Raw genomic sequence first — 14,342 nt, forward strand, 5'->3', positions numbered from 1 at the left:
CCTATCATCATATAATAAAGCCAGTAGAAAAGGAAAAAAAGTTAGTAGCATCAAAACAAAAATGAAAAATTGGATTAATAAGCCCTCATTAAACCAGAACAACAACAACAACAACAACAAAACAGTGACTTCAAAGCAATAACATGAATGTGGGTATACCTGGGGGAAAAGCAATCCTTTTGATTCATTGTGAAAGTGAAGAGTAGCCACCATGTTACCCTATTCTACCCCAAGCAGTCATGTAAAACTGTTTCCACTCCTAGCATCCTGAGATTGCTCTTTTCAATAAAAAGAAACTGGGGTCCTTAGATAGTGGCATTCTTTAAAATCAACCTGAATATCCTGATCTTGGGAGGAAGCATGTACACTTTCAAAGGTGTCTGAGTTGTGGCACAGGAGTCAGCGTGAAATCACCACTACTGGTCTATGAAAATTTGAACATTAAAAAGTTATTTTGGTCTCCTGAAACCAGTGGAGTCTGTGAAAGGCCAAATGTCCATGGTGAGGCTCGAGAGGGACAAAATTAAGTAAGCAAGAAACAAGTTGTATAAAATGCAAATATGATTGCAGTCCTCAGACAAACTCTGTATTAGGACCATCTGAATCTGGACATTATTATAAATTAATCTGTGGGCTTTCTCACCTACTGGGAACTTGAGGGCAGACACAGCATGAACACCTGAGCTCATCCTCATTTCTCACATTGCTAATGAGGATAGAAACTTTTTGATGCTGAGCTTGGTTCAGAATAGAGACACGAATTTTGGAATTTTCTTCCAGATGAGATAAGACCCACTATGATCTTCCCTGAGCAAGGAGAATCAGACTGGTAAGGAATGAACAAATACTGGACACATTTAAATGCTTCTTTTATTACAAAAGTATTAAATGCTCACTTTAAACAATTTTTCACAATGCAAAAATGTATAAAATGCATTTAAATATTAGTGCAACCACTCTTAGAAATGATATTTCAAACTTCTAAACCACTATATAAGAAAAAAGAGGAAATGCACTTTGATAAATCTAGCAAGAAAAAAACTAAAAATTTTTCAATGACAGAATTATTACTAATTTGACAGAATTGTAAACTATGTGAAAGGTTTAATTATGAATTAAAAGGCAGGCATTCTCAGATGAAGTAAAAAATAAATCACATCGCATGCTATTTTGGAAAGGTAAACTCAAAACAAAACACAAAAAGGTTGAAAATATTGGAGTGGATAAAGATACACCAGACAAATGCTAACAAAAACCAAGAAGGGGTAGCAAAGAAAAGTTAAAGCAAGAAGCATTAAATGGGTTAAAGAGGTTTCTTTATGTTATAAATTAACACAATGCAATAAGAAAATCATGAAATTTAACACAATGGAAAAAAAAGTTCAAATATGTAAAGCAAAAAAGGGTAAAAAGATACCCCATACTTTTATCTGAAATTTTAGATAAAGCAGTTAAAAAGGGAAAAACTAAATAACAATGAACAAGTTTGATTTATTATGTAGAAATATGATACATTATTACCAAACAAAAAGAAAATACACATCTGCTTTAATTGCCATGATTTGAAAATGTCAAGGAGGCACTACTTCAGGGACTTGTTAAAACAGAGATTTATATTCTAAATGAAATATTAACATAGTCAGAGCATCACTACCAAGTCAGTTTTATTCCAAGAATGCAAGAATAGATCAACATTAGTAAGTCTTGGTGTAACTAATACATTAATGGATTAAAGACAATAACCATATTATCACCTTCACAGATACCAGAAAAGTCCTTTGATAACATTCTATATACATTCCTGACAAAACTATAAGTCAAGCAGGAATAATGAACAGAAGGGCATTTCTATAACTTGAAAAAGGCTATCTATCAGAAACAATGGAAATTATCATATTTTAGAGTGAAACAATGAGTTATTTCTATTAAGGCCCAAAACAAGAGAAGGACACCTATTCTTTATTGAGTCATATAAATCTGCATTGTCCTGGAAGTCATAAGATCTTTACCAAGGTGCTAAAAAGGAAAAATGTTAGATATAAACATCAGCAAGGAAAAGACAAACGTTTCATTATTTACAGCTGACATGATTGTGTATCTCAGAATTCAAGATCACTAACTGGAATAAACTCCCACAGAACTAAGAACAGAGTTTAATATCATGCCTGGATACAAAACAAATGCAAAGCTCTGTATTGTAAAGATGTCCATTCTTGACACATTACTCAAAAATTCCAAGGCACTTTGAGGAATTTTTTTGTTTGTTTCATAGAAGTTGAGGAGTTGATTGTAAAATACATCTGGAAAAATAATATGTACAAAAATAGCCATGTAAATGCTAAAAAAAAAAAAAAACCCCAGAATAATAAGTGGGGAGCACATTTCAAAACTTATTATAATGCTACAATAATTAAAGCAGTGAGATACTAGCTCAGTAATAGACAAAAATTGAACAGAAAAGAAACATAAACAACATACCCACAGAGAGAATTCCAAATTGGTGCAGATATAATTCAATACAATAAATAGATTAGGAAAACTAGCTCTCTTCTGAAAAAGTAAACATAGGTCCCTACTTTTCACCATACATACCACATATGGATTAAGACACTAAGCAGTAATATATCAAATATTAGAATAAATATAGGAGATTATTTTTTGGTCTTGCCATGAGGCATGTGAGATCTTAGTTCCCCAACCAGGGATCGAACCTGTGCACCCTGCATTGCGAGCACTGAGTCTTACCCACTGAACTGCCAGGGAAGTCCCAGGAGAGTATTTTTATAATCTTGGGTTACAGAAGCCTACCTAAATATAAGACAAAACCAAGAAGCTATAAAAGAAAGATTAAAATGTTTGCTTTTTTACACAATTAAAATGTTGCCAAATACCATCTTAATAAACTTTTAAAAAGACATTGGCAATATATAGCAGACAAAGGGATATCAGCTCTAATATCCAGAGACCTCCTACAAATCAAGAAGGAAAAAAAAAAACAAAACAAAACAAAACACAAATGATTCAACAGAAAAATAGGCAAAGGATATGAACAAGCAATCTCTAACAGCAGAAATATAAATAGCTAATAAATATATTAAAAGATGCTTAACTTAATTGGTGATTAGGGGAAAAGAAATAAATGAGAATCGATTTTTCATCCAAAATGCTGACAGAAATTTAAAATAATAATAGTGTCCGGCATGCTGAGAGGGCAGTTTAGCTCAAACCCTTTGATCTAGCAGTTTTATTTCTAAGGTATTAGTCTACAAAAATATTTCTACATGTGCAAAAGATAGATTTTAAAAATGTTTTTATAATATTATTTGTAACAGTTAAAAAAAAACTGTTGACAACCTGAAGATCTATCATGTGGAAAATATCAAATAAATTATATAGTTCACCTATTATAGAACTCCACTGGCTGTTACAATGACTTTCTATTGATCCCAGGGCTGGGAGTTGCGGGTGGATCAAGTTGTAGAATAACAAGTATAGGATAATTTTGCTTTATAAAATACATAAGAACACATAAACAGAAAAATAACTTGGAGATACAAAACAAACAAATAATCATGGCTATCTCAGGGCTCTGGAACTAAGAGAGGGATATTTTCACCTATTACTTTATATACTACTGTAATTTTACTTTCATGATAAGCATGTATTATTTTTCTAAAAGGAAAAATAACATAAGCTCACTTTATAACATTTGGATTTAAAAAAAAAAAACTATAAGGAAATAGAGAAAAAGTGATATGAATTCTCACCACACAGAGGCATTAAATTGTCACTACTTTTCTTTTCAGTCCTTATTATGCATTTTTAACATATTTGAGATCGTAATTTTAGGCTTGTCTTTTAATTAAGATAATACTGTATTTTCCCTATAAAAATTCAGAGAATAAAGATACACAAGAGAACTAAAAGCACATGTATTCCCACCACACAGAGATAATTGCCTAAGAAAATATTGTAAAATTCAAGTGCACAGAAATGAATTATGAGTCATCCATTCACACTGTCATAGAACATGCAGACTTGTTCTTTAATTTCATAATAATCACACAATAATTAATCAATATGTTTTAATTATAGAATGAATACCACCCACTCACCCATCAAACCTGAACAGCACTAGAATACTGACAATGACTTCCCTCTACTTCTATTCCAACCGCCTTTCCTCAGTCCCAATTGCCATTATCCTGAATTCTTTATTGCCTTTCCTTTACTTTCTCATAAAATACTTTTAATCAATAGTATATATGTACACCTAAATAAAATATCCTTCAGTTGTATTTGTTTTGAGTAATTAATATAAAAAGAATATCCTATTATATGTAGTCTTCTGGGACTTGATGTGCTGTGCTGTGCTTAGTCACTCAGTCATGTCCAACTCTGTGTGACCCCATGGACTGTAGCCCACCAGGCTCCTCTGTCCTTGGGGATTCTCTAGGCAAGAATACTGGAGTGGATTTCCATGCCCTCCTCCAGGGGATCTTCCCAACCCAGGGGTTGAACCCAAGTCTCCTGCATTGCAGGCAGATTCTTTGCTAGCTGAGCTATCAGGGAAGCCCCTGGTCTACCCATGTTTATATATGTAATACGTTTATCTGTTGTCCACTCATTTCTCTGCTGTATAACATTCCATTGTGTAAATGCAGCACAATGTATTCAGTTTCCTTTAGGGACTTTCTCTACTAATACTTCAGTGTATATACTATTGGTCTATACATACTTTCATAGAACAATTTCTCTCACTACTGAAGAGTTATGCCCTTCACCTCTTATGCCAGTTTCCTCATCTGTAAAACAGGGATGATAGTATCTACCTCAATGGGCTATTATAAAGATTAAAAGTGTTGATGCATGTAAGGACCTTAGAACAGTGCCTGGACATAGCAAATGCTATGTTAATGTTGTTGCTGTTATTATTATTTATGCCACATAAGATTAAGCCACAAAAATTGATGTTATAACAAATGGATAAATATACTGTATGACAGCTTTATCTAAAATAATAAAGTCTCTAAACAGGGATTTTTTCTCATTAAAATAAGAATTTCACTTGTACCAAATGGAATGGACTTTATAAAAAATAGGAGCATTAGTAAATTTGCAAAACTTATCACAGCAATCTTATGTGTGTTTATTCTCCAGAAGCTGTTTAATAAACACTATCTTTAAAAGTTGTAAAGAATGAATACACATTTCCTAGTAGCAAAAAACACTACTAGGCTGAAGGAATGCCTTATGCAATTTTTTAAAGTTAATTCTACTAGAAGCAGCAACATTTGAGTTGGAAGACTTGTCTATGGAAAAATCTGAACATAGAAAGGCTTGGACTTGGGAAGACTAATTTTAAAAAGGTCTGGATCTGGGGAAAGTTTGGAAGACCTGAACTATGGAACATGTAAAAATACCTGGATATCGTAGACACTGGAAGACCTGAATGTTAGACGACCGGTACACCAGAGACGTTGGAAGACGTAGATATTGAGCCTGCTTTTGGAAGACTGAGTAGTTGTTTGGAAGACATGGAGATGCTGGAAGACGTGGAGATGCTGGAAGACGTAGAGATGCTGGAAGACGTAAAGATGTTGGAAGACGTGGAGATGTTGGAAGACGTGGAGATGTTGGAAGACACAGAGATGCTGGAAGACGAGCAGATGCTGGAAGCCCTGGAGATGCTGGAAGACCTGGAGGTGTAGGAAGACGAGGATTTTCTGGAAGACACACCTTCGTTGGAAGACAAGGATTTCCTGGAAGACATGTCTTTGTTGGAAGACAAGGATTTCCTGGAAGGCGCACCTTCATTGGAAGACAGGGATTTTCTGGAAGACATGGATTTCCTGGAAGGTGCACCTTCATTGGAAGACGAGGATTTTCTGGAAGACGTGGATTTCCTGGAAGGCGCACCTTCATTGGAAGACTAGGATTTTCTGGAAGACGTGGATTTCCTGGAAGGCGCACCTTCATCGGAAGACGAAGATTTTCTGGAAGACGTGGATTTCCTGGAAGGTGCACCTTCATTGGAAGACGAGGATTTTCTGGAAGAGATGGATAGGCTGGAAGACATGAATTTGATGGAAGACACAGTTTTGTTGGAAGACAAATATTTGCTGGAAGACATGGATTTCCTGGAAGACATTGATTTTCTGGAAGCCATGGATTTGATGGAAGACATGGATTTCCTGGAAGACATGGCTTTTCTGGAAGACATGGATTTTCAGGAAGACCCGAATTGTCCGGAAGACCTGGATTATTTGGAAGACGTAGATTTGCTGGAAGACCTGGACGTTATAGGAAGACATAAATTTTCTGGAAGACGTGGCTTTGCTGGAAGACCTGGATTTAGTGGAAGACATAGATTTTGTCGGGAAGACGTGGATTGACTGGAAGACTGGATTTGATGGAAGACATGGATTGGTTGGAAGACTTGTATTTTTCTGGAAGATCTGGATTTGATGGAAGACGTAGATATTTCTGGAAGACGTGGACTGAGAGGAAGACCTGGATTTCTTTCTGGAAGACATGGATTGACTGGAAGACTTGCATTTTTCTGGAAGACATAAATTAGCTGGAAGATTTCGATTTGGTGGAAGACAAAGATTTTCTGGAAGACATGGGTTGGCTGGAAGACCTTGAAATTGTTGGAAGACATGGATTTTCCTGGAAGATATGGATTTTTTGGAAGACCTATATTTGTTGGAAGACTAGATTTACTGGAAGACATGGATTGACTGGAAGTCGTGGATTTTCTGGAAGACTGGTTTAGCTGGAAGACCTTGATGTTGCTGGAAGACTTGGAATTAGTTGGAAGACTTGGAGTTGCTGGAAGATCTAGAGTCGCTGGAAGACCTTGACACTGGTGCCACTGGAAACCCTGGACATTGGAGACATTGGAAGCACAGAATGTTGGAGACATTGGAAGTCTTAGATTTTGAGGACATTTGTTATTCTGGACACTGGAGACTTTGGAGGCCCTGAGTGTTGGAGTTAATGGATACTGGAAGCCCTAAAAACTAAAGACACTGCAAGTCCTGTACCTTGGAAGTCCTAAACATTAGAAGATATGGACAATAGAAGACCTAGATATTTAGAAATCTTAAAATCAGAAGGCCTGGATATTGGGAGACTCTGGAAAACCTGGATATTGACATATTTATGTTAAAGGACAGAATTTGGAAGATGTAGTTTTCATGATGCTGTAAGTCAAGGATGTTGGCAGCCCTGGGCATTAGGACACTTGGACATTAAAAGATCAAGATATTAAGAGATCAAGCTATTCAAACACTGAGGATGTTGGAACACCTGAATGTTAGAAGACCAGGTTCTTGGAGATATTGAAAGACTTGGGCATTAGAGGAACTTGTGATGACAAAACATTGTAAAATCAGGATTTAGGAGATACTATAAATTGCAGGAACTGAACTATCTATGTGTTATAAGATATTAGAAGAAAAAAAAAGATATTAGAAGAGCTAGACTTTTTTACACAATGAAATAATGGACTCTAGAACACCTGTCTAGGAGGCACTGGTGGATTGAGATCATAGGAAAAAATGGCATTTAGAACTCTGGACCCTGAAAGGCAAGACATAGAAGATTCATTTTTGGAGATATTAGAAGACCCTGATATTAAGGAGATTAGAAAACATTGGCAGTGAAGATACTGCAGGCCTGAGCAGAAAACATGGAAATTGTAACATGCAGAAGATCTAGAAGATCTGGCAACTGGAGATATTAGAAGACATGTAGCTCAGAATACCTGATATTAGAGACACTGAAAAACTAAAAGGATAATCTTAGTCCTTTTTAATCTTAGAGATATTGGAAGGTCATATTGAAAAATAATTTCATACTAGGACCTGATGAAAAACATAAGACTAACAGTCTTTATGAATATAGCATCTCTTCCACTAAAAAGTAAAACACAGAGAAAGGACTTTTTAGGCTGATGACAAAGAGGAAACAGGCAAATTAATTAGAAGTAAGTAGTTTCAATGGATTGGAACATATTTCATAGTTTCAGTGAACTGGGATTTTAGGGGTTTATTGACTGACAGCGCAAGAATGAGGAATTATCAAAGAACAAGCAAAGACATGGCCAGGGGAACCACTTGGCTTTAGATCAGGGGTCAGCAAAAGTTTTCTGTAAAGGATCAGATAGTAAATAGTTAAGGTTTTGCAAGCCATGTGGTTTCTCTTGCAACTACTCAATTCTACCATCATAGTGCCGCCTTAGAAAACACATAAATGAGCTGGGCCAGACTTGGCTCAAGGGCCTGAGTTTGCCAGACCCAGCTCTAGATACCACATCTAGGGTGTGGTAAGCTTAAGTACATTCCAGTCTAGCACTCATGGAAAAGAGTGGATAGAGCAGTTTGAAGCCCAATGGTAAATAAAGATCCTATGCATGTGATGCTATTCAGGAGACAAAGCTGGCAAGAACCTAAGAACGAAGTTTAGATCTCTGATTAATTGTTTCAGGGCCCTCAACAGGATATTTGTATTCAAAGCCAAAATTAAGTGGGTGGTATTCAAGGCCCCAGCCTAGGGGGATAGGGTTTAGTGAGGATGCCCTAATTTAGTAGGTTGGAAGCTTAAAAAGAAACTCACACAAATTTTTTTTTTTTTTTAAGAAAAAACTCACCACTACAGACTAGGGTTATCCTGCCAAGATTAAGCATCACCCACCAAAAGAGAAAGTCCCCAGCCCAGGGCAGCCAAGGAACTAGTGACAAAGCCCTTACTCTAAGTCCTGTGTTCTTGTCATCCTACCACTGCCAAATAATCTCTAGGTGTTTGCAGTGATGGAGGAGAACAGGAAGGAGATTACATCTTGGTAGGCTCATCTCAGGCACTCTGGCTTCAAATTATAAGTTTCTGATTTCTGGTCTTACTCACCAGAGACTGATAAGCTTAAGAGATCAGAATTGAGCTATAGGCTAAAGACAGGGCTGAGGAAGGGAGGGACTATCGTTTTTATTGCAAAAAAGAAACACTGGCAGACAAAACTGGTTAAGGTGCATTGAGACTGGGCCCAGATTTCAAGGTTAAGTGGGTGAATATATAGACAATGGGCAGCCACTGACAATTTTTGAACAAGAAAGTACCAGAATCAGAGTTTGCACAAGGAAAGTTAGTCAAGGGGCAAGATGTTGAATGCCAGATATATATATAACTAGAACACCAAAGACTCCAAGTTAAAACACTGAAAGGGTTGGATGGGATGTGAGTTATGAGACTATTATAGTTGAATTAAAGTTGGATTAAGTTGAATTACATTTCTGTTGCTCAGCATACACAGCATCTGTGTTACAATGAATACTTAGCATTCTAAATACAACTATTTCAAACTGCTTGAATGCTATCACAGAATACAAGAAATACAATACAAAGAAGTTCAGAAGCTAGTTATGAGGAACTGTCTTGTCCTCATCTAGTAAGATCACTTAGACATCCAATTTCTCTCAAAGACAGCTGAACTAATACTTTGTGGTTTAATCACACAAAGGTCCATATAGCTTTATCTTTGGCTCCTGTTAACAGAGTCACTTAGTTATCTTAAAAGTGGAACCAGGTGGATGGATTATTTTCTAAAGAATAGAAATACACCCATGTGAAAAAAGTCATTACCCTTAATCACTATATAAATAAATAACCACATTATAAATATATCATATGAAATCATTAAGGTCAAGGTATAACAAGGACTAAGGAATTATTGTCAGGTATCCCTCACAAGCAAACAAACAGAAATATTTAACATCGATTTTTCTCCTTCTCTCTTCGTGAGACCATCATGTATAACTTAGTTTGAAGGAAATCAGATAAAATTTGGCAAAGGTAGTGAATGATCATATTCTAGTTCTTTAATGGCTATTCACATTAAAACAATAGTGATAGCAACAACTTATTGAGCATTTACTTTATGCCAGGCACTGTGTTAAACATTTCATACAACCTCATAGTAATCCTATAAGGTAAGTATTTTCAACCCCATTTTACAGATCAGAAACTGAAGTCTGAAATGGTTTAAAAACATGGCCACAGTTACATAGTTGTTAATTGACAGGGACAGGATTGCAAGCAGGCAGATACCTGTACCTGATTCCCAAGCCTAAGACGCACGCTAATTTCTCACACCTCAACAGGCCAAGGGTTATTCTGCCAGGACGAAGTACCACTCACCCAAAGAGAGGGAGTCCCCAGTTCAGGGCAGACAAGAAGTCATTGGCAAAGCCCTCACTCTAAGTCCCATGTTCATGCCATTAGGCCACTCATCATACCATTGCCAGTTAATCAAGAACCAACTCTGGGACTTTACAATGATAGGTTGATTGTATCTTCGGCTATATGTAGTAATGCAAGATAAATGAAGTGTAACATCTCAAGCACACTAGATTCACATTTAACTACTCTCCATATCTGTTAGTGAAATGTACTATTTATCCTTTCACCTATTTTCTACTTGATTTTATAGTTCCCCAGAACATATACACTCTGTTCATAGCACATATTTATTTCTGAACTCTCAGGAAAACAACCATAACACACTGACATCAAAGGCCATTAAAACATAATAAAACTATGTAAAGTTCAGTGAGTAATGTATTTCATAGCATAAACATGACCCATACACTCTTTGAGACTATACATGCTATAGAAGCCTTTCATTAGCATTCAGGTGCTGGCAGCTATATAATCCAAATGTGCAGTTTAAAGAGCCTTTTTTGCATTTTGATCTTAAAAGATTTTAAGCAAACGAAATACTCTTTTTAAATGTAATGCCAGTTTTCTAATATTTTCTACAAATTTCAGCAACCTGAGCTGTCCTTTCTCTCTACCTGCTTTGTCTTTCTTTTCTTTCTTTTTGCCAGTTGTTAAATATATCTGTAAAGAAGGAAATTTCCATGTATTTCATATAATCAAAGATCAGAATTTGCCTGAACCATTTGACAACAGAAAGATCCTTTCCATTCAAATTGTATATAAAATTTACAAAAAGAAATTTCAGTTAAAAAAGAAAAAAGGAACACCCATGTACATGGTACTATTATCATTAACTTCTATTTCTACCACTTAGCCTAAACCAACTTTCACATCCTCCTGTGTTCTGCAGACTTGTGTGTGCTCAGTCACTCAGTACTGTCCAACACTTTGTGACCCCATAAACTGTAGCCCACTAGGCTTCTCTATCCATGGGATTCCCCAGGCAAGAATACTGGAGTGGGTTGTCATTCCCTTCTCCAGGGGATCTTCCCAACCGAGGGATGGAACCCCCATCTCTTGCTTCTCCTGCAATGGCAGGCGGATTCTTTTACCACTGAGCCACCTTGGAAGCCCTGCTGACTTGTTAGACTGAACCATATTAAAATGGTCTTTTACCCTCATCAATGATACTTCTTAAATTATTTGAACTGGATATTGCCATAAATAAGAACTAGATCTACCCCAGTATTTTATTTCAAATGGTCTAGGCCCTAGACAAATGTTTCCATATATCAAGCCAAAGTCTAGACATTCCTACCACCACCAGAATCATATAATAGTCAGTTTTCCATTGTATTATTTTATATTAACAATTCCTAATGGATGCTACTCAACCTAAAGTTTTATTTCTCTAATTCTAGTCAAATTAAGACAAAAACTTGCCAATGCAACAATCTCAATAAATTATAAACTTATCAAGAAACTACATTATTTAAAACCACATGGAACTGCTGATTATACTGGTAAAACAATCATTTGCTTAAAAATATTTACCTCTAGGTATGATTAAGAGTACCCCAGTTATCCATGGAACCTTGAAACAGTTAACATATTTCTCTGCTTTGGTTTATGGAAATGAAACAAAATATCTAGTTTTATTTACAATGTCTATGCATTATATATATAATACAAACCCTATAACTCAGAGTTGATATTACATTGGTTTCCCTTTCTTCTATGGCATCTGTGACTAACTCTTTTCTGAAAGGGAGTAAAACATAAGAAAGCCTGAGCCACAAGAACCATTTTTAAAATAATAAGAGTACAAGACAGTAGTATTACTATTTACCTTGGTCTCTGTGAAAGGGCTTAGGTCATCTCAAAATCAACCAATGAGGCTGATGCACCTTTCTCTCAAGGTAACAATATCAGAGATAGAAGGACATCAGAGACCAAGTGTTCCTATTCTCTCCTTGGATTGATAAGGAAAGAGTACAATGACTTGAATAAGAGCATCCATTGAGCCCGTGGCAGAGCAGAAACTTGGAATCGAGGTTTCCTACCCCCTGGGCTCACTATCGTTTGTGTTATATTTTCTATCATAATTATGGTTTTCAACAGGACCAGTTTTCAACCATGACTCTATTTAAAAATGGCTTGAGTAGCTTTCAAAATCAACAGCTGCTGGCCTAATCCCCGATTTAGCACGTCTAGGGACAGATCCCAGAAATCTGCTTTTGAAGTTCCCCATAATGATTTGGATGGGCAGCCAGTGCTGAAAACCACTGTGACTTCAAGAAGAATGTAAGCTCCCCTGGCACTATGGTAAGTCCCCAGATCCCTATCACCCAGTAATGGGTTTTCAACACTCATCCACCTCTTTGGAACATGTTGAAGAATGTCTGCCGTCCCAACTGTACTACGCAAGCCAAGACTTTTAACTTCTGTATTTTTGTCCCCTTTCTCTGATTACTGCAAACTCAGATATAGGGGATGTATCTTTCAGGTTTTCCAGGCTAGGGGAAAACTTACTGGATTTCTACCACCTAGAAACAGGGAACAGGATATTCAACCATTTAAATCACTTGGAAGACCAGATATGAGAACAGAGAGGATGGATGGCAATGAACTCTAGCAGCTTCTCCTCCTTGATTAGGTACCAAAGTAAATCCAGGAATCCACTATAAATGTGCTGTCTTCCAGGACACACCATGCCTTTCAGTACCTTATACAATTGCTGCAAAACAAATGAACTTATACTAAATGAATTAACAAGGGGATTTGTATCTTTTCTGTTGAGACAGCAAGTTAGGCTTAAACAGAGTTGAAATAAATTATAGGGTCAAAAATTTATCAAACTGAGTAGCCCTCTCCTTAGGTCCTAGAGTTGAGTTACTTAAACCCTCGTTGTAGGGGAATTTGTGTTGGAGGAATTTATAAGCTTTGGGGGGAAATTGGGGGAGGGAAGGGAGTATTACAAAAGCCCTGACAATTGGTTTGTTCATCAGAATAAAACACTAAGTAAAGTGAGCCTTGATGGAATTTTACGAATTTTACATTAGTAATCGTGATTGTTGAACAATTAATTTCTATTTCTCTCTGAGCTCAAGGTGAAGAATATAATGCATCACTGAAAAGGCTGATCATCACAGTAGTGACAGGGAAAAAATGGAGAAAACAGGATTTTATCTGCACATGAGTAAGCTCAGTCTCCTGCATGGATCATCACATCATCAAAGCTGTCAGAGTCTGAATCCCAGGGTTCCACTGTCTGCGTGAGGTCCTTCTGTCTGCTATTTGTAGAATGGGTTTGCATGACGCAGTCCGATGGTCCAGCCTCTTCTCCCTGTTGAAGCAAGCAAAGAGAAAACACTTACTGGCCTTTGTTTGAAGCTTTCTTATTCCTGCCTTTATAAGGTTGTGGGTAATCATTTAAGCCTTGCCTGAAAGTCAATAAATACTCCACCAAAGGATCTCTTTTCTCTGAATCATCATGGCAATTTGATTTGCGGAGTGGGTGCTTCAACATTCTTCAAGTTCTGGAAGTTAACCTATACTGACCTCTTTCATCAACTTGTGACGGGATCACGTCTCTGATCGTTGAAAGATTTCTCAACTATCTTCTGAGGGTGAGAATCTAACAGTTCAGCCAAGTCACTTAATTCACAGTCTTCAAATCCTTCACCACTCAAACATTTTGCAGATGCTACAACATTTTCAGTTTCTTCTGGCACTGGAAGGAAACTCAGAATTAGTTACAACCTCATTCTGAAATTTCTGACAGGCTCCATTAAGGGCTGATTGTTTTATTTCTCTCACGGACTCTTCTACTATCATTAAAGCATTACATATGGAGAAATTTTGCCAAGCTACTTTCACAGTAATTTCAGGTGTCTCTCTCATAAGAGTTGCCAGGTTGTCAAATATACTCCCAAGTGCATGGGTTGAAAGAATGGAGTTGTATTGGGGTAAATGGAGATGACTTTAACACAAAGATTAGCATTTACTATCACACTTTTATCAGTGGGAGTTGCGTTTAGAATCAGCAACAATTTGAATTCAAGATGTTTTTGGTTTAAATATTGTTTAACCTCAGGAACAAAACACTTAAAAAAACTATCAAA

At 36.6% G+C, this 14,342-nt stretch overlaps 1 protein-coding gene across 1 annotated transcript; it reads left to right on the plus strand.

Moving 5' to 3' along the window:
• Nucleotides 1-5,537: 5,537 nt before the first annotated feature.
• Nucleotides 5,538-8,648, plus strand: CDR1 (cerebellar degeneration related protein 1). Its single transcript, XM_018044065.1, is given in 4 exon segments — nt 5,538-5,897; nt 5,937-6,088; nt 6,178-6,404; nt 6,459-8,648. Coding segments are annotated over 4 exon segments (861 nt in total). The 3' UTR covers nt 6,581-8,648.
• Nucleotides 8,649-14,342: the final 5,694 nt, after the last annotated feature.

The sequence above is a fragment of the Capra hircus genome, assembly GCF_001704415.2.
Source record: "Capra hircus breed San Clemente chromosome X unlocalized genomic scaffold, ASM170441v1, whole genome shotgun sequence".
In the NCBI taxonomy this organism is placed as follows: Eukaryota; Metazoa; Chordata; class Mammalia; order Artiodactyla; family Bovidae; genus Capra; species Capra hircus.